General features: G+C 43.2%; 1 protein-coding gene across 2 annotated transcripts in view; it reads right to left on the bottom strand.

Moving 5' to 3' along the window:
- The window catches only part of AGAP1 (ArfGAP with GTPase domain, ankyrin repeat and PH domain 1), a gene marked incomplete at its 5' end in the record, with an annotated part of 392,415 nt that overhangs the window by 83,227 nt on the left and 283,581 nt on the right, over positions 1-25,607 (bottom strand). For both annotated transcript variants that reach the window (XM_084265229.1, XM_084265230.1), the window contains one exon: positions 12,752-12,913. In XM_084265229.1, the coding sequence (XP_084121355.1) occupies positions 12,752-12,913 (162 nt within the window). The remainder of the gene's footprint in view (positions 1-12,751; positions 12,914-25,607) is intronic.

Below are 25,607 nucleotides of genomic sequence, written 5' to 3'. Positions count from 1 at the left end.
CCCTCCAACTAGGATATGGAATTTCAAGCACTAGCTGAATCCCAAATCATTGGGAAAACACCTAACAGCTGTGTTTCAAAGAGCAAAAACCCACCAGGGCTGCCTGTTTGGGTCTTTTTTCTCGTAAGTCTGGTTTGGCTCCTAAATGGGAAGTGAGAACTGATCTTAAAGAACAGAAGAAATATTAAAAATATTAAAAAAACCCAACCAAAATTAAAGCTGCTTTTTAAGGGGTAGGACTGGCTAGCATAGGATTTGTTTTAGGGAAGGAACTCCCTGACCCAGTTAAAAGGGAAGGAGCAGAAGAGGGGCCAGCAGCAGGCAAGCAGGGCAGGGTGACCCTGACAAGCGGAAGGTCAAAATCTGGGGTGCTATTCTGACTGCATCTTTTTACTCCCAGTCACAGCATATTCCAAGAAGGAGAAACACCAGCTCTTCCTTTGACACGCGCTTGGCTAAGACAACGTCATGCTTCAGCCTGCTATAAAATCCTCCTCCTGCCTCTCCCAACTACACACACATCCAAAAATCAGATACTGTATGATATTCAAGTGTGAGAAACAAGATTGTGGGACTGGAAGAAGAAGCATCGCTTATGATTAAGTATTTTCTTATGTGGTGCTTTGAGTTCGCCTTGAATAATCTCATTTAATTTTAGGAGAAATCTGAATCAAGAAAGATGTCGATGTTTTTATAGGCAAGAAATTAGCAAGAGCTTAATCGGATTCTGAGAGCAGAGAATCTAAACTAAGGACCTGGCTACCAACCCTCTAGTTCTTTTAATACACGCAGATTTATCCTCATTATGGGATGAGGCACGCTGCTCCTTCTGCCTGGTAACGTCACCATTGTACCGCTTTGCAGATAAACCCAGCGCTCGCTGGAGCAGGTGCCAAAAAAGACACGTTCTCACAGCCCGAAGGTTAAACTGGATTAATTTCCCGAACCTGAGAAGGGATACGGCGTAATTTAACGTGTGCTCAACATGTGTGCTCAGCAGCAACTGAAAATGAAATATCTTAAATATTATCAAACGTTACATCATTAAATATAAATTAGATGGAAACAGGGGAAAGCTAAAAATTGACTAGGAGTTCAGCTACTCTAAATGGCTAATACGTCCATTTTTCACCTGAAGCCCTCTCCAATACAGTTTTGCCATTAAGCAAAAACCTAAAGAAAGGTAATCAATTCCAACTAAAAAGCACTTCTCCGGGAATGACTGCACTTCAAACCCCTGGCTGGCTGCCAGCCCCCCCAGACAACAGCTATCAATGTTTCTGACTATCACAGGAGCACGAGGGGCCATGCATAATTGACTAGAAGATGGGCTAAAACTGTGCCCAATCAGTGTGTGATCAAAAACGCGTGGAATATTCAGCGCCACTTGATTACATGGAGGCACGTCCTTTCGCTCTCCTCATGAAATCTCTTCAAGGTCCAGAGTACTGTAATAAGATCATTACTGTCAAGCGGTACGAATCGCAGGCAATGAGTCTTGGGATAGGAAGTCATACTTCACAAGCTCCTCTGGTCTTTTTTTTTTTTCCCCTTCCCCCCCCCCCCTTTTTTTTTTTGTATTTTACTGCGTGTTGAGGCAGCAAGGCGACGAGGTGACAGATAATGATCACATCACTGTGTGGCAACTAGAAAGGCACTTTTAAGAAAGAGCACAGAGAAATCAGCTTAAGAGAAAACTCAAACATTTTTTTTTCCCCTGGCTTTTTTTTTCCCACCCCCCCCTCGAAAATTAAATAGAATTAAACTGTGCAGTATTCTCCTTTCATGAATTGTGATTTAATGTCATTGAATTTAATCATTTGATAGATTTTCATATTATACCAAAGCCTATTACCTCACAGACAAATGGCCAATTTTCTCCATCTCACACTCACAAAAGAAACCTTTATTAATTTTTTTCCTTTCTTTCTTTTTTTTTTTTTTCCTCTCCTTCATTGGGGGAAGTGGTGGAAAATGTCAATGCTGAGGCCTGTTCAAGTTTTCTTTTTGCCTGCTCTTTTCACTGGAATTGCATGCTATATACAGCCCATAACATCCACCGCTAGTAACCTATCTGTAAAGGAGAAAGGTGGGGGGGTTGAAAGCAGGAGATTAAAACACAAAGCGTAAAACAACCACGCAGCGAGCTCAGCACCGCAATCTCACGCACGGCTCCACTATCTGCAGCGGTGGCTACAGATGGGAAGATGCCAAGTATCTGCTCGCTGAATTTGACAGCTAATTTAAAGCAAGTATTTGATTAAAACTTGGCAAAACGACATGGGTTTGAAATGACTGACTGGTCAGTAGCTGGAAATAGAGAGGTCTGCATTACTGCTATGGTGTTGTCTTGTACATGCCCGACATCAGTACTGCAGAGCATCAAAACTAACATTGCTCCAGCGATGTTTTTCAAATGGAGAAGGCTGTTATGATCAGACAAGAGCCTAATGCTGATGGGGAAGGAAAAGTTGGCCTAGTTACGAAGTCCCACCTACATCTCCAGTGCCTATGTCTACAGAAGATGAAATCCCTACCACAGTGCTCTTCCTTGGCATTTCACTCTCAAACACCACACCTATGAGCTGGTCACCCCTTCAAACACATATACATGGACACTCCTCCTCAGGGCAAGACGAAGATGTCCAGCTCCATGCTTTGCAGACTCTCATGGGCTTCACCACCATTCAAGAACTGGAGGTGTGTGTTATCATCTGCCAATGCACATGGTGATGATACTGCAAGTTGTAGTCCCAAGAAAGATTGAAACATCATGCCCAGTTGCTCCCAACCTACCTGCTGTAAATCATTGCAGGAAGAGACTAACACCCGTTAACCAAGCCCAAACTCAATGCTTAAAAAACATCAACCTGAGGTACCTTTGGAAGAGCCAAAACCACATAGGGAAACTGAGAGAAGAATCACCATCTCTTCAAGGGTTACAACTTGAAATTGTTTATAAACTTTTTGCACTTTTTCCACGTTTCTTAAAGAAATTTCCCGGGAGAAATACGTGCCTATTCCACAACTTATTTAGTAAAAGCGTTCATATACACCATCATCTTCCTAAGTTTGGGTTTGGACCTGCTTTTTAAGAGGCGTCACAAAGTTTCTGACAACGAACTGAAACAGGCAAAAATATTTCTTGGTTTACAGGTTGTTACTAAATCCTTAAAGTCTGAGAGCTGCAGGAAAATCCCACCAGTGCTAAAAGGCAGGGGAGGAAGTATTTGGCTGCTATGGCAAAAATGCAAAGAGTTTATCTATGTGCAGTAAAACCAGCAAATTCCCCAAACCTGGTGGATGTTGTTTCACTGCCCACTGAGGTTTTTCAGACCTGGAGCAAGAAGGCTGATTACACGAAAGTATTTTCTGACACTATGCTCTGATCCATTCTTCTCTCTAAGAATTCACTGAGTAGCAACAGCACGTATTCTTCAGAGATTACACGTAATGGCTAAAACATAGGGTTCTGCAGAAAAAAACACCAAAACTACCTTGTTATTTATAGGTTCTGTTCTGTGTGTACTTCTTGATTTACAAGTTCTTTTTAGCATAACACCACGAGCATGTCTTCTAACCCTAGGGTAGATCAGACCTATCACTGCACTCCCCCTCGAATTCCAGGTTTAAGCTCTACAGGGAGAACTTCCCCAATCAAGCCATTGTCATTAACCTCATGGTCCATATTGTGAGTGGAAAAAAGCATGGCTATAACCAATGGGCACCCCATCAACCTTCCCCTCAAAGCTGCACTGTGCCTCCTAAGGCAAACATCAATTTAATATGGCATGTCGTAAGAGAAGCAGAGCGTACAAACAATCAAAACAGGCTGGGCATGAGGTCCATCCAGCCTGCTAGGCTTTCATTGGCAACTAGTGGGAGAGGCCTACAAAAAGCAGAAGAGCATCAGACACAGCAACATGCACACTGATTTATCATCCATGGTTTGAGGACTTCCTGGGAGAGGTTGTAATCTTTATTTGTAATCATGGATTATTATTCTTCTTATTTGTCTAATCTAGTAGTTTTGGTTTAGCATCTTAAGGTCTTCTGAAGGGAATCACTTCAGGACTTCCCAACATACCTTTGTAACTCAGTTCCGATAAGCTGAAGAGTCCAAGTACACTGAAAGGTCAGGACGAGGCATCCTTCAAAAGTTACGTCTTCCTTCTACACCAAGCCAGCCTGTTCATTTAAATTGTGACACCTTGACCACGAGTTCAGTTACACAGTGAACAGAACTATGTTATACTTAACACAGTGCCTTATACTTCAGTCTTTTCCTACAGCTTTATCCTGCATAAACATCTCATTTTATTGTTGAGATGTTTTAATTTAGGTGTATAGATTCATAATGCAATTACGTGGTCTTTCCTAAGTAACAAAACAATTAACTTCCCTAGTGGGATTAGTATCTCACAAGTAATTCTTGCTATCTCACAAACATCCTCTTGTGAACATCAAGAACCCCCTACATAATCAAGGTCTCTGTCTCGGGTTGGCAGCATCGTTCTGAGGACATTAATTACCTGAAGCTGGTAAAACACTGAGGTGCCACTTGTTTTCACTCAGCGATAAAGCCACTTCTTCAGGACTTCTCCCTTTTCTGAAAAATCAGGCCAAATCACAGCGCCACACTTGCTCTAAGGACACACAGCATCCTCTTCTGCAGTCACAGAAATGTCCTATGAGCAGGACCACCACTCTTCAGAGAAACACAGAGCGGGAGAGTAAAAATACAAGGTGTTATCTTTCTTTAGCTATCTAGATGTGCCGGTGCGCACAACCGCCTCCAATTCACCCTGGGACTCATCCTTTCCAGAATCCCCTTTCCTGCTGACCACCACTGCGACACTTTTCCTTTCAACCAGGTAGGCGGAACCTGCAGCCTCTTCCGACCCTGAGCTAACAGTGGTTTTAAAGAGAAGAAGGAATCTTTCAACTTGTTTAGCCTGCAATGAAGTAGGTTAAAACAATAGATGAGCTTCACCTCCCTTGTCTTTCACTCCTCAGCATCAACATAAATGTCTTTCAGCAGCAAACCTTTCATGTCAGATAGGCTGTGACGACTGAGGCTGAAGGTTTCCCAACAAGTGACCTTTATGCCTTGGTTGAAAGTAACTCTCTGAAGATTCGGTCTAGATTTTATTAATTTCTGCCCTCCTGTTTCTCAGGTGTACAGCAATCGGCCAGCTCTGTATCTCCTGCGAAGCAGGGAATGAAGTTACTGATCATCACTGGAATTACAGCCAAAGAGCGTTTTGACGCTGAATAGGTGATAACCTCCCAGACACTTGCAGTACGCTCAAATCAAAACAAGCATCTGGCGTTATGGACAACAAATATGCTCACATTCTGTCAGGGTTTTTTAACTTCCATGCAGACAGGGAAAATAAAAATACAGCTAGATATGTTGTTCATTTCTGTTTCTTTTTTAATGCCAACTAAGATCCAGGGTTTTGAGGACTGCTTGCTAGGTCTTTTCTTTTTAAAAGTAATTTTTTACCTAAAAAGCAGCTGTCCAGAACAGAGGACGGCTGGATCAGAAAAGTGGATAAAAATATCCACTTTTTTTTTTTGTGGATTTCTATCCTCTTATATTTGGGAATAAATCTATCCACAAAATAAGGATGTGTATACTTATCAAATCACACTCCTAAAATCTGGCTAAACCCAAGCATGTTGAACTCCAGAGCGATCAGTGCTTAGCAGAGCAGAGCTTGGGGTTCTCTGCATGTGTGCAGTACGAATTTCAGCAAAACACTATTTGCTGAGATTTTAGCAACGTTCAATGCAGAGGAGGGCTGCACAAACACCACACAAGCAACAAACTGCACACAGAATTAGGCATTAACCTTAACGGCATTACAGAACTATTTCAACACCCCCCAAAACAAACACAGTATACAGAACACCTTCCCAACTATCTGCTTTGAATGCAAACCCTTCCTTTTAATGTCTAAAACTTTGGGCACTTAAAGAGACCAGACACACAAACAAGCCCTGTTCTTACTGATCTATCCATCACCAAGATGCTGCACAAGAGGGGGAAACACACTCCACTCCTGTATGACACACACCTGCACTTGGGTATTAAAATTTCTTATATGTTTTATTTTTAGAGGGGAAAAAACCTTACTAAGGTATCTCTTGTCATTTTTATCATTGGGATGCTGCTACTGCTGTAACGTAAATGGTGGCTGAGCACGCCAGCTCGGGTCAGTGGGTTCCCCATCTGTTGTAAAGCAGTAAAGTCAAGTCCGTGAATGAATCAGTCGGGGAAATCAGTTGTTCTAAATTGTTTCCATGTCATTTTTTTTTCCAGTTGTAATTAACTAATTCATTAATCCCCAGGCTTTTTGCTACTGTGTTACAACATGTGGGCAACCCCCTGCCCCAAGCTAGGGTGCTCAGCACCCACATGCATCGCAGCATCATCCAAGTGCATGCTACGTGGCACAAGCAGGGGTTGCTGGGATGGGCTTTGCAGATGGATGGATCAACAGCTTCCAAATGAGTTTGTCTAAATTAACTCCAGTGTGTCTACACATAGGGCACAGGAATACACTGAAAACTCTTCCCTAATGCCAGCAGGAACGCTTTATTTCATTCTCACGTGCTCACCCATCCCACAGTGGGAAAAATCTGCCAATTACAGAAAGGAGAACAACTTCTCCAAGAAACCCTCCTACATGTATCTACTCATACTCCACAGCAGGTTGTAAATACTGATAGTTAACTTACAGGGGCTACATAAAATAACTAGGACAACAAGATTACCAGGAGAAACTTCTGTGGATTTCCTCCACCTGCTTGCCTGCACAACCACAGCACTGCAGTTAATTATCCTGCAAGGGACTGGAAAGAGCTTTTACTTGAAGCAGTTTTGGTGGCACCTTAGTTCTGTGCATTACTTCAAGCAACACAATCCATACAGGGGCCTTGCCATCGAACAGATTTGTTTCCAAAGGTTACAAACTCTTTAATAGGTGAGTAGTTTTGCCCTTGCTGCAGCTGCAGGTCAAGATATTAGATTTCACATCTTCCTTGCAGAGAAAAGGGAGTGACGATGCTGTGACTTTTTTGTGCTGGAAAGGTTTCTGAACATGCTGTCCTCTGACAGTGTCAGAAGGTTTCTTCCAGACCATAAAAAGCCAAAAAAAAAAGGAGGAAAAAATTTAAAAAGAACACTGAGCAAAAATATATCCCTTCATCATGGTGCTTAATTCAATGTATTATAAATAAGCACCAGCATTAACAACATCAAGTCCATCTGTCAAACGAAAAATCTACTCCCTCACAAACACTACAGCTCATCGTTTGCATCTCTTTGAACTCATCTCAGCGTTTCCACTAAATTTCCAGAATTCCCAGTAAATATTTTTATTTTTATTTTTTTAACCTGTGGTTTAGAGACACCTCCTCAGTTTTAAGTTCAGTCTGGCAGCAGTGTACTTAGGAGAATGATGCAACTAAGGAAATGTATGGTAAAACTCTCTGGAGAGGATGATGCAGAGCTCTGTGCACAGAGCCAAGGATGTTTAAATCGTTTCAGCAGACAATGCCAGTGGGTCAGTCACGAGGAGGCCAAGGCAGGTGGGGAGCTGGAGGTAAAATGCACGCAGTTTTTTGCAAGCATCATTTCAGTTAACAGCTGTACCATTCCCAATTTACACAGAACACCAAATTTTCAGGTGTTATGTAGATTCCAGAGATGATGCCAAGCACTGCATTTCTTTGATGCTGGTTTTGGGATGGCTAGAAGGGGCCACGAAGTCTTGGGAATAAACCCTCAGCTTTTTTGTACCTCGTGTCACCCCCTCCTGGACTCCAGAGGAAACTAAGATGAAAGCAGTGAAAATTTTGCTTATTGCTAAAAGTACAAACAAGGAGACTGACTAAAACCTTTTACTCCATCTGCCACACACATAAAAAAGGGAATATATTTTCGTTTCAAACTCAGCAGCAGCAGCTCATCTTCACTGCTCCCTTAGACAGTGGACAGAAGAGCGACTTTGGGGTTATAAAAGGTGAAGAACTCAAGCTTCTGAAATACCTTTACCAGTTCACCCCAGAAAAATAAAATAAAAATAATACAACCTCTCAGTAAACTGGGGTTCATTCTTACCTACAAGCTAGAAAGCGTAGACCTGGCATTAGGAGCTCGACAGAGCAGATGAAGAAAGCTGAACGAAAAGCAATTACTTGACAAGAGGCAGAGAACAGATTTAGTTTTGTTAGGAAAACAGTTCTAAGAAGAAACACAAAAGGTCCTTCCTTGTTCTTCAAAAGCTCTTTAGAAACCAGCCAGGAAGAACGTGGAACATGGATTTACAGAGAAAACACAGAGTTTGGAAAGCTTAATTGAGTCACCAATCGCGTTCACTACTCCACCATCAAATCCTGAAGTGAGCTGTGTTTGTTTTACCTACTCTGCTGGAAGAGAAGATAAATTCACAATGCCTGGCTTTGCCTGCAGCTGCTTGACCAGAAAAGCAGATTCACCCATCCACCTGAACATGGTTGGACCGTCCCAACAGCGATGTTGGCCCTGTTGGCCAGAGTTCTTGGTCAATGACCTGTGCAGAGTGTGGAAGCTCTAGATTTGATGCTAAAAGACGGTGGTATCTTGGGCTTTCTGCAGCTCCTAAAAATCTCAAGAGATGGATTGAGGGCAGGAAGGTTCAAGCTGAATTTCTGGTTCATGGTTCAAGTCATGAAGTTTTAAAACTGTCTAACAAGAGTAAGAAAAATAAACACTGGGAAAGGTCTTTCTGTAAAGAGTATTTCCAAGAAAGCTTTTTAATTTTTCTACTTGTTTTCAAGCTGAAAAAGCCTCCTATTATCACTGGCTGTTCCAGCAACTGCAGCAGCACAAGGGTACCAAAACAGACGGGGCTCTGAGCAGCTCATTCCCTTTGAAACACAGCACTGTATAATCCTGCTCTGAGCAAGTTTAGACAGCATGGTGTGAAAAACACCGCTGGTTGCTGGCACCTTGCCTAATGTAAGCGTTCCTGCTGTTACCCTCAAAAACACTGAGATTTTTTTTTTTTTCAGTGACAAGTTCTGTACAGAGAACTAAAAAAACTTCTCTCTGGGTTTCACTGCATTGGAAAAAAAATTCACAAGAATCCGAGTTTCCAAAATAAGAAATGAATTTTAATTTTCATCCAACTGCAGCATGGTTGCTTTAGTATTTTCTGTGGCTGCAACCATTGTCTCAGAATAAGCTGTAGAGAGATAAACCAAGTAAGATGAAAGCACACAATCCCAGAAAGAGAAGGGCTGTGCATGTGCAGATAGTGTGGAGAAAGAAGAATCAGCATGACCTTTATGGACAGGCATAAAAGAGATGAGCATCAGTCCTTGGAATTAGTGAATCACCCTGGGCTCACTAGTGTCCATCATCGTGATATCTGAATACTTGGGCAGAGGTCAATGATCAAAGCAGGCACGTTCAAGGAGGGAAGGGAAAAAAAAAAAAGACTGCAAAGTGCAGTAAAAATGCTAGAGTTTGCTGAAGACCAGATTTAAACCTCATTGAACACCTAAGCTTTGCTACAGACAAAAATGAAGGAACCCAGAATTTCTGTTTGAAAGCCAACACTTGAAAAGCGCCTGGACCCAAAGGAAGGGAACGTAAAATCCAGAATTACCCAAATCATTTAACTCTGATCCATTGTAACCGTCTGAGAATAGCTACTGCAGGAGGATCCTCCTCCTTCCTTTCACAGTGAGCTTGGGATTTCCAAAAGGAAGGAAGATATGGTTCTCCCACGATTATCTTCGCAGTCTTCTGTACCCCATTTTCAATGAGTCACCTGCTGCATCTCAAACACTTGATCAAAGTCGCCAAGGCGAAGCATGCATCTCTCAGAACCATCTTCCTTTTACTGTTTAATTTGGATTTGTGGTCTTCAAAACAGCAGTAATCCTGTGAGGGCTTAAGTCTATGCTTATGGCAAGTGTGGAGGAAGAAAAAAAAATCACAAAGGAAATCTGTTAGGTCATTAGATGGATTTGTAGACAAGTGCTGGAGAACAAGGAAATAAGCCTTTTCCTGAGGAAAGGTTGAATTATTGAACTGAAAACTGCTCGGAGTTGCGAGAATGATGTGAAAGTATTACATCCTATGACATGGAGAAAAAAAAGCCCGTAACAGCCTGAAGCATCTCAGGCACTTGCCCAATCAGCAGCCAACTGGCTTGTGACACAGGTTGGACCCAGACTGGAGCGATTCCCATCGTTCAACTTCACAGTGACCTCAGTGAGACGGACACTACCTGCCAGCTCAATCATAAAGCACACTAGCCGCAACTTCTGGCTTGCACCAACATGAGTACTGGAGAATGCAGTCAGGCTGTCACTAAGAAACACTGCCACTGCCCAGTCACCAGAGAGTGGAAAATTCAGTCCCCAGCCTTTGTTAGCCTTTCTAGAAACTACTTTGTGGGAATCTGCAATCATCAATACTTTTTTCTGAGATGCCCTTCTTCTAAAAGGACAGGGAACTTGAGCACGCTTCATTGCTTTCTCCTCCAGCTACTGCTGACAGATGAGGCTGACTGTCCTGTCAGCCATCCCCTCTCAACCTTGCTAAGGATTCAAGGACCAGCAAGATGGGTTATCTGCTGAAAGATGCCCAGAGTTCCTCTCACATGTGGCAAGAACACACCGTAGAAAGCTTTGATTCCGTTCTCGTGGCCAGTCGTTGTTTTTCACTGGGTTGTGCTTTACAAGAGAAGTTACAAAGACTTTAACAAGCCCCGTGGCCCACCCAAGACAGACAACCATGACCTCTAAGCCAGAAGAGAGTGCCCATCAAAAGACATGTTAGAAGAGGCAGGTCAAAGGAAGCTGATGGGCTACTATAGAGATACAAGGGCTGTAAAAGCAGGTGTGGGCACTCACCGCTGGTTTTAAGACCCTCTGTGCATCACTTGGTGCCGCTTGCCAGCTGGTTCTTGCCCTTCTGGAAGCAAATTTATCCCACTTATGTGGGAGTTTTATTGAGTTATGGCAGAAGGAATTCAGACTAGCACATTATGATGCTGGAAGATGAGGAGAAGCGCAAGAGAAAATAGTGAAGGGTTATGAAGGACCACCTACTCCCTGCTCCCACCAGAAGAGAGATTTCAGGGGCAAGATGCACGATGACTGCAGATCCCCCATTGCTCACTGCAGGTCAGAAGTCCACGCTTGCAGACCAGGACCACACAGGCTCCTTCTCCAGTGACTTGTGAAAATAAATCTCCCCAGGAGAAAGAAAACATACATGTATTAAGTACTTAGAAAGATTTTTTCAAAGGCTCTCGATATCCAGCTGGCCTTGATTCATATTGACTTCCAACAAAATAGTCTTGGGCCAATGGTGAGTGCTCTGAAAAACCCTCTCTATAATTTGCCATTGAGGTATGAAAATAAGTGGTGTAAGAGAGATTGTTAAAAAAAAAAAGGCCAAAAAAAAAAAGACTACGACAAATTAAAAATGAAAGGTTAAAATAAAATTTGGCTTCAGGCCATATACTAGGGGGAAACTAACAGTAAAGATAGTTAAATGACTGGAAAGAGAACGCAACAGGAGCTATTATGAGAAAAAGCTGATGGGCTTTTAAAGAAAGGATTTGTATAGATAGCTGGGGAAATAAATTCCGTATGTGAAAGAAGTGCAATTGAGAAATTAAATAAATGGAAAATAAGGATGACTAAGTAGTAGTTAACATGCCCCTTCTCAGTTGTATACTATTATCACATCTATTTTTAATGTCTCCTCAGCTCTCCACAATTGTCATCCTTTTTTCAGAACCTGTTCCAACGCTCTTTGATACTGAATTAGCTGTTTTTTCACTCTCCGATGCTTACAACCGCATCTTTTTCTTACTCAACACTCCTCTTTTTCGACAACGTTATTCCATTGTCTCCGTTTTTCATCTCTCCTTCTATGTTGACTCCCCAGTTTCTGAGCTTTCCAACCACCCTTGTTCATTTTTTTTTTTTTTTTAATTTTTTTTCTGGACCTCTTTTGGTTGAATCCTAGCATGTTTCTTTTCTTCTTTTCTAAAGCTACAAGCATGTTTTATACGCTATCTGGCTACTGTACACATTGTTACCCCTTCAGAAGGGCATTGAACAGCTACAGCAGTGTTCGTGTTGGAAACAGTAAGCTAAACTAACGGAAAAAAAAGAAGTTCTTTCTGGCTTTTGCTTTCTGGTTCTTAAAAAAGAACCCAAACATTTAAACTCTCCCCTTTTCCTTTTTATCCTCAAAGAACACAATCTTTCCATGCACAGATGAATATTCAAACAGTGACAGGCATCAGAAGTGTTCGCAATTCTAGAGCTCGGGATGTGTCTAAGCAGAAGATGCACCACCAGATTTAATAATTCTGAAGAAGTACACAAGTTCTAACGTGATCCATGCGGCTGCTGAGTGAACCTGACTTCTTCATTCTTCTTTATCGTACAAGTATACCTGTACCTTACCTGTAGGGCTAAAGATGCTCTATATTAAATCAGGACACTTATTTATTTTAAAAAAAACCAGTTCTAAACATGTGTCGGTCGAATTCACCATTGTGTGATGCTTCAGGTCATTCAGATTCAGTATTAAGAGATTAAGAGAGAACTTCAGCAGGATTCTCTTTACCTTCCGTATGCAAAGCCAACCATGTGGTTGAGTTGTACCTAACACCGCTCTTTGGAATAAGACTTCAGAATTCAGCCTTCCCCTACAGACTAAACTTACCTTCAGCTGTGCCCGAGATACCATCGGCTTTGAAATTGCTCGTGCTTTTCTTCCTGCGGTGTTTCTTTCTGTTGGCGTGAGGCGAAGGAGGTGGATCGAGTTTGGGGCTCGTCGTACTGGATATACTTGGGCTTGAACACACAGAATCTCCTAATCCGGTATCTGCAGTTGGAGGGGGGAAAGAAGGAAATATGAAAATACTACATAATTTAAATTAATCATTGCTTGAATCCAAGATAGAACTCCCTGCAGCCTGGTAGCAGCTAACTTCTGGAGCTCACTGAGTTCCAAAGGTCTCCAAACAATATCCACTGCTTTTTCATAAGGGTGTAAAAAAAGCAACTTGGCTGAAGTTCCTATTCCAGTCCTGTTAAATCAACAGGATTCCACATCGATTTTAGAAGCTGGCCAGCTGGAATGCACAAAAAAACAATGGGAAATCACTTTATTACTTCCAATTGCTGTCTCTTACAAAGATCCTCCTGATCCTCAAATTAACACATGTAACGCTAGGACATTTTAATACATAATGGAATGGAGAGACCCTAACATCCTCTGAATGCTATCTGCTTTCATTAATATTAGAGAGAGACTCAAGAAAAGGTGGTGATGACAATAAAGGTGGGAAAACAAGGTGACTAATGTATGCCTGGTACAATTAATATTGTGCGACAAAGGGTCACTTGCTACCTGCTCCTTATGAAAAAATACCATCCTGTGTTTAGTTTCCCACTGTATTAGCTATGGTGGTGTAACACGCAACAATTTTAAAAACTAATGACAGAGTCATTTTCTCCCCTCCCCCACCAATTAGCTCGCTCAACCGAATCAAAATTAAAGGTCGATGATGCCTCCTTCTTGTAAGGAGACCCATGGTCTCTTCCTTGGTCCACATAACAGCTTGCAATACACATATGCCTTTTCCTTGAGTAGCTCTTCCCTTTTTCAGTCCAGATAATCTAAGCAGAATTTAGGAAAAGCTGAGGAAATTAATCCATACTTGAAATTTCACTCTCCATCTGGGTCCTATCGTACAGCAAATGCTCAAGGAGCCTTAATCCAGGTAAGGTCGGTAATATGATTTTTAGTTGAATTGCAACTAATCTTTTGGTTATGAATAGTGCTAAGTACATTTCTGTTTTGTTGGTTTGGATTTGGTTTTAATCATAAACTTTAACATCCCAGACTTGACTAAAAATGCATTCTACTATGTACAGTGAAGCTGAAGCAAAGGTCGGTTAGATACCACATTGCACTTAAGCGCAAAACCAGGCTTGAATTTAGGATGAATATGTCAGAAAAATATCGTCAAGAGACTACTTACTCTTTAAGTTTTGATTTTCAGAGTAGTTAAATCCCCCTAAAACTGCCTATTTGAAAAAAAAGACTTATTTTTTATTCCCTCCCCACCCCCAATAAAGTTTACTTACTAATTACCCACTAAGCACAGTTGTGCTGCAAGTTATTAGTGGGGGATAAATTATGCAGCTAATTGCCTGGCAATAAAGACCAAATCAAACATAAGCTTTATATTAAGGATTTCTGTTCTTTTCCCTACGTCCACTATTTTGAAGCCAATCAAGTATTTAACCACAGAAGGGAATCAGGGGCATGTATATTCTGTATATCTGTATAGGAGATCTTAAGTATTTGACCAAGAAATGCTCAAAGCAGCAATCCTGGCAAGGGTGCGCTGTCTCTCCAGGTGAAGAAGGTGGCAAATCCCTATGAGAATCCGTGCCAGTGCTTAGCATGCTCTTGGCAAAGGGAAAACAGATACTTTTGGCTCCTTGATGCCAAAGGAAGATGCCGAAGAGGATGCCAGCAGTAGAGGCACGGCCAAGGATGCAAACTGGTTACTGCTGGGTCTAAGCATTCACATCTAGTTTGAGACTTAAAAAGGTTTCCTACTTTGAGTACTTAAAAAAAAGAAAAAAAACCCAACACAGAGACCCTCACTTTCCACTTCCTTTGCAGCAAGGACCTGAAAATTGCCATGTTGTGCCAGGCCAGCCGCAGACACAGGCACTGGCAAGGACCAGGGCACCAAAAAACCGCATCTCCCATCCTTTCATTTGCTTACAAAATTCCTGAAAATTCAAGAACATCAAGGAAAAAAATCCCAGAGAGCCAGGAAGGTTTACTCACATCTAACACAATGTTTCAAACCGTTTCCCTTTTTACCCCTCAGAAAATAAGAGGCAAGTGGCATACGGGCAGGCCTTCTTCCCAGCTTTTACTTTAAAAAGAATCATCCCATTTCATTCACTCAAAAAACAAAAAAATCCAGGAAAAAGTCAGCTCTGCCACCCTCTCCCAAAGCTTGTTTCCAAACATCCACGGTGCCAAGATGCATGCCGAAGTGTTGCGGTCCCCGAGGCAGCCATGCAAAGCTGCAGCCATCGATAGATGCCACTCCAGCATCGACTACGATGCCCCGAACCTGTAAAATGGTGAAGAAACCACACCCTGATATAGAATGTATTTTTCCAGCGTGATCCCTGTTCAAAAATGTTCAGGTAGGTCTCTACACTCAGCTGCGCCTTAGTCTTACTTCCAGGCTATACACTGCACCAACAAAACCTGCTCATGAGCTCTGAAAAATGAGGAACGTACAGTTCGACTTACTCACGTCGGGGAGCTGAAGAATTAACCTCCTATGGTAAATCCTCGTTATCTGCAGCCCTTTCCAGGTAATAACCTGCCGTCCTTGGGTCAAACGGCTCCGAAGCGAAGAGCCCGACACTTTCCCTCCCCCTCAACCAGAAAAGAAACGCCACTCGCTCGTAAACGGGTGCCGAGCTGATATTGTTGGTGTATTAATGCCCCGTATTCCCGGTTTCGGAGACCACCCTTTGAAGATGGAAGTTATTTAACATTCTCCCGGTTTAAAATATGAGCAATCAAAAGGCGCTAGGCTTACACGCTGTGCTTTCCCATTTCCCACTACTTCTCTTGCCTGACAAGGTATTCTTCAAATTGAAAAGAGGGGCTCCTGAAAGCCCGGCTTCGGAAAACTGTAAATGAGTTCAGGCTTCAGCCCGCTGAATGCAATTTCATACTCCTGACTGAATACAAATAATGCATTTTATTTTGTATCAATTACCACGCCTGAGAACAGACGACCACTGCCGGCGCTATTAAATATATTAAAAAAAAAAAAAAAGAAGGAAAAAAACAAGGAAAAAAAAAGGATAAAAAAAAAAGCCAAGGAAAAAGGCACGCCAAATTAAAAAAGCAAGCGCCTCATTACTTCACATCTAAACCAGCTTTGACAGAGGCACTGGAACTCATAAGACGCGTTTCACTGGGCTGGGATGGGCTGTTTTGCAGCCATCCTGCGCATTCAATGTCAGCCATTAGTTCTTCCCAATCGGGCATCAATGTTCAACGCACACCCGAAAAAATATATAATACTAGTAATAATAATAACAATCTGCAGCCTCTCCGAGCTTCAATACTTGAAGTATGAGTCAAAGAAGCAGTTTCACTTTTCACTCGGGGAGCTGACAAGCATGACTAGAGGGGGAATAAAATAACATTCAGTTCGCATAAATATCAAGCGGGCTGCTTGAGACTGATGGGCCAGGAATGTATTCTTAGCCATCATTCTGGCAGACAGGCCCAAGGACACTCATAACTTATTTTACAATCATTTAGTTTCAGCTCAAGTGGAAAACGTGACAACTTATCTCTGCTGACAAGATGCCATATCGAACCTTACAATTAACTCTCCCACGATTATCTGCCCAGCCCATCATTAGCTTCGCAGTTTTTTGATGGACTGTACGGGCAGCTTTCCTTGATGATGGTCATCATTTGCAGGGTGTATATCTATATTATACCACATTAAGGACAAAACTCTCCCCATACCACGTAGCTGGGGTTGTCCTCGCCAGCACGTCCTCTCTCCTGCAACTGACGGGCCACATTTGTAAATGACGTGGAGGAACATGCTGCTGAAAAACGCCTTCTCCTCCAAAACAGAGCTTCATCACCGGGCTCCCTCCCGTGCCTGTGACCTACAGAAGCGAGCTAGAGATGCAAACAGCCAGCCTTCCCCCCTTCCCTCTCTCCCCAGGGCAACCATTAACCCCACGCAGTTGTACGCGAGAGCCGATGTGTATCCTCATGCTTTACCTCTGCATGCTCATGACGCCATAAGGAGGAAGCTGTGAATTTCACATGCAGGTTCAGCAATGTTCCATACCAACAAAACCCCTATTTCTCCTTGCAAGGTGACTTTCTAAGTTTTGCAGGTCAGGAAAGCTCATACCAAGGCTGGGAGAGCTTTTGTGCAACCCAGTATGACAAAGATAGGAGCTTGTTACAGAAAAAGTAGCAAAATAGTAAATCCAGAGTATGCTGTGGGCAAGTTTACATTTATGCAAGTCAGTTGAGGCCATTTTAAAATACGCAGAAGCTTGGCCCATGCTCAGAGGCAACAAGTGACCCTTGGTAACCAAACCTCTGAAGTTATCAAGAGATGGGATATCAAAAACCCCAATCAAGTGCATGACGCATGGGGTAAGACAAAAGTTCTGCTTGGTCAAATCTGACCCTCCTCTGCAGGAAAGCACAAACCAAAAAACTCAACGCAGCTTTTACTTCAGCAAGCAAGTCCCGTGCCTGCCTCTCCCCTAGATGCATTTTGTAATTACAGTTATAAGAGCAATTCCCTTTGGTTATGACAAAGAGGTGGAAGGGACAAAGTATGTTGTCAACAACCACAACCTAGAGTTAGAAGATGGAACATTAAATGAAAAAAGAAACCAAGCAATCCTCCTCAGAAGAGTCTCAGGGGTTGTGCTGTTGTGCTGTGTGTTATTTGCCATTTGACAGACTTACATCTGATATCCTCTCACAGTACTATGTCTGCAAAACCCGCACACATCCCACTTCTTATCTTTTTATAGTTTTATTATCTGGATGCTGCATGTCCTCCAGAAACGCATCTCAAAGACAAATCCCTCTGCCCTCTAAGGATGTGAGAGAGCACCCTCCTGGATTTGAAGAGAGAGAGAAATCTGACTCAAACCTGGCCTTGACAGCCCTGGCACGGGATACAACTGACCTGCATCCCAAACTCCCAAGCATCTGCTCAGAGTGTGCCTGAGATCCGGACTGAAACCACTTCCCTTGCAGAGCTGAGCTGCAGAAGATACCAACAGAGGAATCAAGGAGAAGAAGAAAATTAGGGATAGTAAGTAGAGTCCGAGTGCACCAGGCCAGGGTATGAGGACTGGGGGAGCAGAAAGCATGAGGAAAAGAGACAATGTACAAGGTATGGGAATAGCACAGCACAAAGGCTGAGGTACAAAAATCCGAGCGAGGAGCTTCGTCTTTGGCCCACAGTTCCTATTCTCTCTCAAACACACACAACCCTCTCTCCTGTGTAACCATTTGCAGCGGAAACAAGGATATTCTGACCTCTTCTATCTTCGTGTCTTTTGATTTATTTCGTATTTTTGTCAAATCACCTATTTACAAAAACTTGAAACAAACTCAACAGGTGACGCTATTCTCCGCAGACCAAAGTCCAGCTTGATCTGGTTTACATTTTTCTTGCATCTTCTTGTTAAATTTTTCCAACAGGCTTTCAAAGTGAAATTAGACTTTTTTGTCAAGCCCAGCTCCCCAACGCGGCCTTATTCTCAAGTGGCTGGAGATTGATTAATTTGGGTTTTTGATTTGCCGAAGTGACAAGAAGTCAAACGTTACAAAAGCAGGACCCGGTGAATGGGATCAATTAAAGAGCAGAAGCAGCAACACAATTAATAGCACCAGGTTCAAGGGGGGAAAAGGAAAGCGCTGATGACAAAAACAACAGCAACAGCTCTGACTGCAGCAGGAATCTTTGCTGCGACCCAAGGAAGGATGAATCCAAAGAGGGTGGTTCAGAACTTTTTACTGTGCCATTAGTGTTGAAATGAAATAAGGCAAAGATGTCGGGAGCTGGTGGACTGAATAATAAAAAAATAGCTGGACACTTTCATCTTCTACACATGTGTTTTAAATAGAGGCGAAAAAAGCAATCCTTTTATTTAAACAGGGGAAGCAATAGACTAAAACCATCTGTAGTTGTATTTCAGACCCATTTCCCCAAGCTGAGATTTTTCTGGCTGTGAAATCCAATGCTCTACAGCTTCCCTTTACAGCTATTACCATAAATGTTCTATCAAGTTCTTTATATTCCTCCTCGGCCTCAAACCGAAGTTAAAGGGATGCTGCAATCGCACAATGACTGCAAGAAGGCTGGAGTCAGGCACAGGTGTACAGGACCGACATTAAAATCCTGTCAAAACTGCAGCTTGGACAGAAGTCTGCAGATGGTAACACACACTTGTGAGCACAGGAAAAGGGGTGGCATGAGATTACAGTTTATGGGGGGGGGTGGGGGAGGAACCCACAAAAAAAAAGCCCAAATATTTTTTAAGTACACAGTGCTTGTACCTTTGGTGGGAATTGGGCGCGTCTGGCCAGCCTTTAGCTGGATTCAGCTTGGACACTCGAGCTATTGAGGGCTTAAATTAACCTGCTGCACTGAAGGAAATTAAAAGGCCGCTCAGAGCAGAACTGGGGGATGGAGATGAAAGAGCCTCGGGAATAGTCTCTTTCCACGGCATCTACCATTTTTCCAGCCTTATGCCTAGGGCCTGTAAATCACAAAGCTATCCTGTCACGTACAGCAAGCCCCACCGAATGCCCACGTTCCTGCCTCCTTTCCTCTATGAGCAATGTCAATTAAATAAGACAAACAAAGCTCCCTTCTTTCACTAAAAAAAAAAAAAAATATCTCCCTGCTTTTGGAGGGTCTGGTTTTTCGTATGCGCCAGCCTGCCTCGAGCCAAGCAGACCCGAAGGCGTGTTTGGCGTTGATGGGATTGTTTCTGCTCTGCAGCCTGATAAACCACTTTGCGACACACAAGGGATGTCACCCATGGACCTGGGAGAGAAAGGCAGTCTCAGGGCAGTGCGGCACAGGGACTGCAAGGACTGATGCTTGGAGTTTTGGAGATACCTTCATTGCCATCTCCCTTTATCTAAAGGAAAGTTACCCCTAGCTCATTTCCTGGCTACTGCAAAGGAAGCAAGAAAGCAGAAACGCCATGCAGTGTTTAGAATAATCCGCCCCCCAAAGTACATTGCTCACTACATTTTCCTTCCTAAGGAGCAATGTCCTATGGTGTCAGCAAAACACCATCTCTCTCCCTGGAAAGGGAAATATTCCTAGCAAGAAAGTAAGCAACTGCACCCTGGTAAGTCCCTCTCAAAGCCACTGAAGGAAATAAACTCCTTGCATCACAGAAGGAATTTACCAGCTGACACGAGGAGAGGAAAGGTCTATTCCTGAGCAACACTCCTTTGTTGCCAAGAAGGTGACAAGCATCAGCGGTAAAGACTGACTGTGTTTCAGAGGACCTGCAAGCCTCCGACCGCGAACCGGGAACTAATCTTTTCCTCTGCACGTCTTGCCTCAAGCAGGTTTAGGTCAGGGGCAGAGATATTATAAACTACTTCCCCAGTTAACACAGTTCGCTGATTTATCTTATCCCACGTTACACAGGCGCATCTTTGCGTTTGCCCCCTTCGTACCGTACGCTGAATACGCCCTGTGGAAAGATCAAGCGTGACAAGCTGTTTGAACACATAAGGACAACAAGCTAGAAAGAAATGCAAGTCTTAGATGTTGCAGGATGCCACCACATCCCAAGGCAAACATACTTCATGGCTCCTGCTGAACAGATCTACAGACTAGATGTAGAAGGGATGTGTCTAATTCCTCTGGCATAACGTTTTCACTGGGCAGCATCAGATCTGTTGAGAAGATGTGATTCTTACATGGTGTCAGCCTGAATTGTTACATGCTGGGTGGATGATGCTATGGGCATTGCTTCTCCTGACCATCAACTTCATAGAAGACAGAGAGGTGAGGAATATTACAAAAGGCAGCTAGTTATGGGGATTAGTTTCAGGTAACCAGTTCTTAGCCACCCCATGAGGGAGAAAGAGGATGGATGGTCCTTTTGAAGACAAACCGTATGGCTGTGGAACGGTTTCAGGGCAGTATCTGCTGGTTTGATTCCAGGTCACATCTACCTGCCACTTCCGAAGCCAGGCAGACAATCGGACGCCACAGGAATAGTAACCCACTGTGGCACGCTGGCCCTGGGAACCTATCAAGACCACCCCAAATAATGGTGATTTACAGGGAAGTAAACACCTGGAGCACTACTAAAAGAACACATCATGGACGAACAAGCTACATAAACACCATGACAAATACTGCTTTATAACCTTGGTCAAAACAATATGCAGAATAAATTACGCAGAGAGGATCAGAGCTCCGCCCTCATCTACTGATCAGCACTGTCTTTGATTGCAGAAAGAACTCATTTAACAATATTTTGCTTTGAAATAGAGCCTTGAGGTCTCAGGGCACTTGGAAAATGACAATCCCACGCTGCACTGAATTATCACCTACTAAAATATTTACCTTGTACTTAAGATAGGCAAAATAAGACAGAAAGGAAGAACTGCCTCTCTTTAAAATGATGCTCAGAGCCAGGAGAGCCATGTCTCTTATCTCTAGCCTTGCACTTTAACCTCCAGCCTGTATAACCTGTGGATAACTTCAAGCATCAAACCTGCTCGCTGGTAATTGAGAAGAGTTTAGGAAACTCTGCTGCCAGCCTATGAGACTTCAGCGACAAGCCCAAGTAGCAGTGTTGCTACTTTCCCTGTTAACGTTTTACAATTAAAGCTGTAGAGCAACTAGGCAGGTAACTGCATCGTGCTAGGTAGGAAAAAGGCTGAGGCTTTCCTGCCAACGTACGCCACGAGCACTGGTATCAGAAAGAAAAAGAAATAATGGAAGCAACAGCATAGATACTCTTCATCGAAGGCAAAGCCAAGCATTTTCCTACTGCAACAACCCATAGCTGGAAAGCAAAGCCCTTAACGCAAAGCCATGTCTTTGCAGGGGTCAGGTGACATAGCTGTCGTTGGCAAACATGGTTTTAATTTTATTTTTAAATTCAATCAAGCACTCTTTCTACCTCTTCCCAGCTCTTCCAAGGGTTAGATAACCAAAGCCGGTCCCCTTCGTATGCCCTCATGAAACCCCCATGCCAGAAAACCTGCTCGCCCAGAGCGGCTTGTGAACCAGATACTCCTCATCGACCTGGACCGTGGGTGGCACGCACACCGTCGTCGAATTAAGGGTTGATATCAACTGTAAGGAACGAAGGGCTGGGAGACTTGAAAGGAGATGCTCTTCCACCTGCAGGAAGGCCAGGTCTGTGCGCTTCAGCTTTCCCCCAACAATCAGCGGGTTGTGAAGGAGTTGCGTATCGGATTCGACACAGAGGCTTCTTTCACTCCTTGAACTGTAGATGCTGTGAAGAAGCTTTGAAGCGTTGGATTCCATAGGTAAGGTATACACGACAACCCTCTAAGCCCACGCTCTGTGATCTGGACTGGAAAGAAACCCAGCCTGCGAACAGACATGCTTGATGAGACAATCGCTCTCATGTTAATTGGAACAGAGACTTCATTAAGCCGGAGAAGAAATAAAAGCGCACTGTGTGCGTGTGTGTTTCTTGCACGTGCTTCATCCGGATCCTGGCAAAACAAAGCAGTATGCTTCTGGATACGCATTAAACAAGGAATCTAATTATTGTAAGCCACTGTCTGAACTTCCAAACTATGGACATCAAAAGAAGAAATTCTGAAATTGGGACTCACTCCAGTGGTAGCTATACATTGGTCGTTGCTTTCTCAATTTTGTGTTTAAAACATTACTAAACTTGATCTAAATTAATAATGCATTTTATTATTTCACAGATTATAAAAATGGAGATAAAAGGATCAGGAAAACCAAACACATACCAATCTGGGGAGTTCACTTATATCCTGCTGAAGTCTCACTTACAAGGCCCTTAAATTTGGAAATCATTTGGTGTATGGAATTTTCAAGCCACATTATTTGAATTAGCAGAGTCTATAAAGCGTCACACTTTGCTCTTGCAGTATTAAGCCTTTCCTGTAGGTTGACTTAAGAACGCATCTCTCAATTGACGTTATTATCAGTAAATGCTATTTGTTTTTAGAAAGCTCAAAAACTCTTGTAGGTAACTGTGTGAATCCAGCTCATGTACTTATTTCCTTGCAACTAACATTTATCAAGAGACAGTGCTCCTAACCGCACACAGCCACCCTCACGTGGGATACAGCCCTGCAGCTAGTGCCAGAAGATCTGTCCTTCCACTGAACGCAGTCGACGTGTTGATGTCTTGGGCACAAATTAAGCAGCCTAAGACCACAGGTCACATTTATTTCTGTGATAATAAAACTATCTCAAACTATCCAGTGACTGACCTGCCAAGAAAGAGCATGGCAAAACTCATTGCAAGCTGCGAGTGCTTCAGATGAAAGCAATCTTAAACTACAAATGTAGAAGAAAAAGAATAATCTTTGAAAGATTAGACTATGGTTTCATAGAGATGAGACTGCAGGACGGCCTCCCCGATGAAGAATTCACTTAGCACAGGGGTGCAAGCCTTGTCAATATTAACCCTCCCGTTTTGACAGATACTAATATAGATATGGAGTAGAGAATATATTCTACAGACTTCAAAGTGCTGTTGTCTGACAGATGTCAAGCATCTGAGCCGCAGAGAACCAGCGTGCAGTTGATGACAAGGAGACAGCCACAGAGGTCCGTGTATTTTAAAACACAACCTGAAGTTTAAAGCACCCTATTTCTTGTGATAGCCATTTACTCACTGCTAAGGACTGACTTTTGGTGGTGGCTGAAGACAGCGAGCGATGTACTACTGCAACATGCGAACCCTGCGCTTGAAGATGACAGGTTGGCCATGAGCCAGCAGTGTGCCTTGGTGGCTAAGAGAGCCAATGGGATCCTGGGTTGCACCAGGAGAAGTGTGGCCAGCAGGTTGAAGGAGGTGATCCTCCACCTCTACTCTGCCCTGGTCAGGCCCCACCTGGAGTATTGTGTCCAGTTCTGGGCTCCCTGGTATAAAAAAGACAGGGATCTCCTGGAAAGAGTCCAGAGGAGACTACGGAGATGATTAAGGGCCTGGAGCATCTACCCTGTGAGGAAAGGCTGAGTGAGCTGGGGCTGTTCAGCCTGGAGAAAAGAAGACTAAGGGGTGACCTTATTAATGTTTATCAATATCTTAATTATGGGACGCAGGGGGAAATGGCCAGCCCCTTTTCAGTGCTCTGTGCAGACAGGACAAGGGGCAATGGCTGCAAGTTAAGAGTATAGGAAGTTGCACACCAACATGAGGAAGAACTTCTACACAGTGAGGGTGAAGGAGCCCTGGGACAGGCTGCCTGGGGGGTGTGGAGTCTCCATCTCTGGAGACACGAGCTGGAGAGCCTGCTTTGGCAGGGGCGTTAGACCTGATGATCTCTTCCAACCCCTATGATTCTGTGATGGGCAGGCACAAGCTTCAGACCTGACAGAGAACATCCTGTCTTCTCACTCTCCTGTCAGGCTAAAATAATAAATTGATAAAAATAAAAGGCTTTGGTTTGAGGTGGTTCTTCCTTTTCTTATGAGTGTGGAGAAACAGAGAAGGTGTGACAACCAAACCCAGCTACAGGCAGAAAAAGTACTGATTTATTGAATATCATCAGACAATCAAACCAGATTAATCAACATCAGCCACCAGAAAAGACCTCCAAACCTTCTGTCCATCCCTTCTCCTGCCCCAGGATTATGCCATACGTGTTGCTATTTCAGTTTAAATTTTAAGTGAAACTAAATGCAAAATGTACATTTAAGCATCCATAAGTACATGTTGGGAAAAAACAAAGCTTTATAGTTCCACTCAAAAAGTTAATTTAGTCACATAAACAATTTACTGACAGACATTTGGCACTTCAGGCTGTGAACAAGATTAAGATGAGCATGAGGTTGCCAATGTCAAATTATCCGAAGATGAAAACTCACATTTCTTGCCATTTTCGAACCAAGCACAGAATTTAATTGCTGAATGCAACAATTCTTTATATTTTAATCAGGGGGAGGGAGGGGGCAGAAAGAAGAGGATCTTAAACAAGGAAAGCAGATGGGTTTCTGGAGAATCACAGAATCACAAGGTTGGAAGAGACCTTTAAGATTGAATCCAACCATTCCCATCCTAAGCTAAACCATATCTCTAAGTACCTCATCTACCCCTTTTTTTAAACACATCCAGGGATGGTGACTCAACCACCTCACTGGCAGCCTGTGCCAGGCTCTTACAACTACAGAATTGTAAAAATGCTTAGAGTATAGCTCAGGATTGAAACAGCAGGATTAGGTAAGTTCCTCCTTGAAACCCAGCACAGTTGCACAGAAACACCCATGGACGCACTATCCTCCTCAACCCAGCCTCAAGACCCAAGCTCAGTTGAGGTCTCAAAGGTCTACTGGTACCATCTCCCACCTCTACCAAAGATGCAGAAGAACCTCTTTCATTCTTTTAAGCCGTAAAGCAACATGTTCTCTGATGGATGATAAGTCCCATGGGACCAAATGGCTCCTCTACAGCTTGTGATGTTCACTGAGCTGCAACCTACAGCCTGGATGACGTGGTGCGAGCAAGCAAGCCAGCAATGTTTGAACACCTACTGCTCAGAGACAGCAGACTGCAGAGGGTTTTGCCCCAGATTACTTGGGGTTTTTTTGCAGCATGTCATGCTGGGCAGAATTTCAGGAACACTGAGAGGACAGAGGTCCTTCTTATGTAAGACAGGATGGGTTTTTTCCCATCATTTTGGCAACAAACACACCCAGAGAACAGGAGGTACATCTATGTATGGTGTGAACCCGGTAGGAACC

This window comes from Gallinula chloropus (assembly GCF_964237585.1).
Source record: "Gallinula chloropus genome assembly, chromosome: 5".
NCBI classification, from domain to species: Eukaryota; Metazoa; Chordata; class Aves; order Gruiformes; family Rallidae; genus Gallinula; species Gallinula chloropus.
Note: the sequence above shows the minus strand (reverse complement) of the source record. Positions and strands in the feature narration are given on the sequence as shown.